Source organism: Nerophis ophidion, linkage group LG10 (genome assembly GCF_033978795.1).
Source record: "Nerophis ophidion isolate RoL-2023_Sa linkage group LG10, RoL_Noph_v1.0, whole genome shotgun sequence".
In the NCBI taxonomy this organism is placed as follows: domain Eukaryota; kingdom Metazoa; phylum Chordata; class Actinopteri; order Syngnathiformes; family Syngnathidae; genus Nerophis; species Nerophis ophidion.
Window position 1 is genome coordinate 23,993,380 of NC_084620.1, and position 3,180 is coordinate 23,996,559.

At 44.2% G+C, this 3,180-nt stretch overlaps 1 protein-coding gene across 2 annotated transcripts in view; it reads right to left on the minus strand.

Annotated features, from left to right (window-relative positions):
* The window catches only part of LOC133560457 (phosphatidylcholine:ceramide cholinephosphotransferase 2-like), an 8,075-nt gene extending 6,431 nt beyond the window's left edge, over positions 1-1,644 (minus strand). Inside the window, exons 1-4 of one of the 2 annotated variants that reach the window (XM_061912992.1) lie at positions 1,421-1,642; positions 865-977; positions 149-791; positions 1-81 (exon numbers count right to left, since the gene is read on the minus strand). The exon at positions 1-81 is cut by the window's left edge and continues 37 nt beyond it. In XM_061912992.1, coding sequence (XP_061768976.1) covers positions 1-81; positions 149-672 — 605 coding nt within the window. In that variant the 5' untranslated portion in view covers positions 673-791; positions 865-977; positions 1,421-1,642. Of the gene's footprint in view, positions 82-148; positions 792-864; positions 978-1,420 lie in introns of both variants that reach the window. The other variant, XM_061912993.1, reaches the window with a different exon arrangement.
* Positions 1,645-3,180: the final 1,536 nt, after the last annotated feature.

Here is a 3,180-nt window from a genome sequence, read left to right on the forward strand (position 1 = left end):
AAGGTGGTGATGTACATAGTGATGCAGCGGTACATGTACAGTGTTCCGATGAGGAAGAAGCAGCGGCGGCCCACGATGGATCTGTGGGAGGAAAACGGAGCTAATTTGAGCAGGAATGGCACTCTGGTGCTCATTGTGCGGTTTTTACTTGTGTTTGAGGAAGAGCCACTGGATCATCCACAGTCCCACCAGGATCAGGCCGTTGACTTCGGTGACGGTGAAGGCCCAGGGAACGCGGTCCACGTAGTCAAAGAACTTATCGGGAAGCGGTGGGCTCACCGACTTGTCAGGGACCCTCTCGTGCACGATGGTGATGACCACAGTGGTGAAGACCAAGTTGAAGATGGCGTAGAGGAAGGCCACTCCTGTCTTCCACCACTCTTTGGGAAGGCGGTCGGCACGCTCCTCCGGGACCGAAATCTTGACATAGTCACAGTGGCGTCTCAGACCGTTGCTCAGAGTCTGGACCAGCTGGTTCTGCTGAAGAATAGCCTTCAGTCTGCTGGTCTGGTTCCTGCTGTCGGTGGAGTCAGCAGGGGCAGCGGCCACGGGTCGACTGGGGCTGCCGTTGGGGTGAGAAGGCATGGGAGGGGGCGTCGGGGTTACATTTGCTTCCACTTGGGGGCTGATATCGTTGTCACCGTGGTCCTGGATCAGACCCGAAACCGCCATGGAATTCTTTGGATGTAATTGGACCGCTTCTTTTTTAGCTCTGGAGTCCAAACACTAATGACAAAGCTGCTTCCAGCTGACTGCTCGATGGAGTGGACTCATGAAGGTGACGCACAAAGCTGAAAGACAAAAAAAGGTGTTTACAAATAACACAGCAACCACGGTGATGCCCAACAGGAAGGGATTTCATACTCAATTGACATGTGACCTCTGGTCACCATCATGGGCTTTGGCTCCAAAAAGTCCACACTCCGTCCATCCCGCTAAATGTCTCATGTCTCTGCAGCCTCTCCACCGAGCATACACTTAGCGCACACACACATACACACCGTAAAAAGTCTAAAAAACTTGGGTTGAAGGCATATAAGGAGGTAATTGGGCTACAATGATACAAACAAGTGGACTAACAAAATCTTGCATCACTTCCCGTTTACGTCTCTCAAGCTCAAATCAACATCAGGAGATTCTAATTAGGCAAATCCAGCAACAACAGGCGTGACGTCACTGGTCTTGCCACACAACTTAATGTAAACAATGTTTGTCTTTTTCGAAAAAAGACAAACATTGTTTTCATGACAAAATGATTCGTCTACAAAGAAGAAGATCAGTATGGACTATGGACAGCAATGTAAAACACTTAAACACGCATCTTTTATTCAAAACCGCGTTTAAAAGAGAAAGAATAAGAAAAAGACAAGAGCAGGTTCGCGTCTTTCACCGCGAGTCATACCGGAAGTGAAAAACCTACCTGTTGGACGGACTGAAGACGGTTCAAGGTGAAAAAGAAACGAAGCTGTACAAATAACTACTCTCCCAACCTAGAACCTTCTTGTGGACTCTATTAGGAAACTTTGTAAATGACTGTGGACGCACTCGTGCTCCTGTGGTTTCGGTGAGAACCCGCAGTTAACTAACGACCTCACAATGATGGGCCCTTCCGGTAACGCCTCCGTGACTAACCTGGCAACAGACAAATTCCTTGTTTCTCCCCGTAGTTCACTGACGAAATGCCATAAAACCAAACAGGTGACTAACTGTTGCCGTATGATACATGTTATTATATTATTATATGATGACAACCGGAAGGGGCACTGTATGGAAGTGGGGATCTAGTACAATTTCAGGGCCCCCAAAAATTTCGGAAACAGCTGCCCATTAGGGGCCCAATGTGATTTTTGTCCCCTATGCGGCCCAGAATCCATATAACACGGACAGGGGCGCCGCTAGGGATTTTGGGCCCCATGAAAATAATCTTTACAGGGCCCCCAACACATCATTGCATATAATTTCATCATCATTAGGGGCCTCTCTGGGCCCCCCTCCATCATGGGCCCCTAGAATCCGTCTCCTTTACCCCCCCTTTTTCGGTGCCCCTGAACACGGAAACGTCTGGACCTGTCTGTCTGCAGTAATATTGGCTGTAGTTCTCATCCTTTCCGATAGAGAGAGGCCTTTGCTTAAACACGTCTGGTCACATGGTCAACTTTTGCATGCAGTGGAACAGTATGTTAGAGTTTAATTGGACATGCTTAATTTTTTTTATTTTAGGAACATCACGTGGTTACGCTCAATTCAACATAAACTGAAAAGGAGGAGGAAGAAGCAGCTAGCTCATTTAATTCTACCCTTTCTCCATATTTATTACTCACACCACACATTTTGCACATTGATATATTTATTTTGGTTACATTTTTTCATCTAAATTTTTTACACTTATGTGTGAAAAGAAAGGACGATGTCGATAAAATAGGAGTTGAAAAAATGCCTGATTAGTTTTAAAGAAATTACATTTAAAAATAACATCGTAATTCAACAAAAGTAATAAATATTGTTAATAATAAATGGAAAATAGACAAGTTAGGTCATATGGGGACATTAAAACCAATCAATCAATCAAAGTTTATTTATATAGCCCTAATTCACGAGTGTTTCAAAGGGCTGCACAACCCACAACAACATCCTCGGCTCAGATCCCACAAACAAATAAATTCAGAATAAATATGTCCATCCATCCATCCATTTTCTACGGCTTGTCCCTTTTTTGGGATTGCGGGGGGCGCTGGAGCCTATCTCAGCTGCATTCGGGCAGAGGGCGGGGTACACCATGGACAAGTCACCACCTCATCACAGGGCCAACACAGATAGACAGACAACATTCACACTCACATTGACACACTATAGCAACCTTTTTTCAGTGATGTACCCCCTGTGAACATTTTTTTAATTCAAGTACCCCTTAATCAGAGCAAAGCATTTCTGGTTGAAAAAAAGAGATAAAGTAATATACAGCACTATGTCATCAGTTTCTGATTTATTAAATTGTATAACAGTGCAAAATATTGCTCATTTGTAGTGGTCTTTCTTGAACTATTTGGAAAAAAAGATATGAAAATAACTAAAAACGTACTGAAAAATAAACAAGTGATTCAATTATAAATAAAGATTTCTACATAAGGAAGTAACGATCAACTTAAAGTGCCCTCTTTGGGGATTGTAATAGAGATCCAT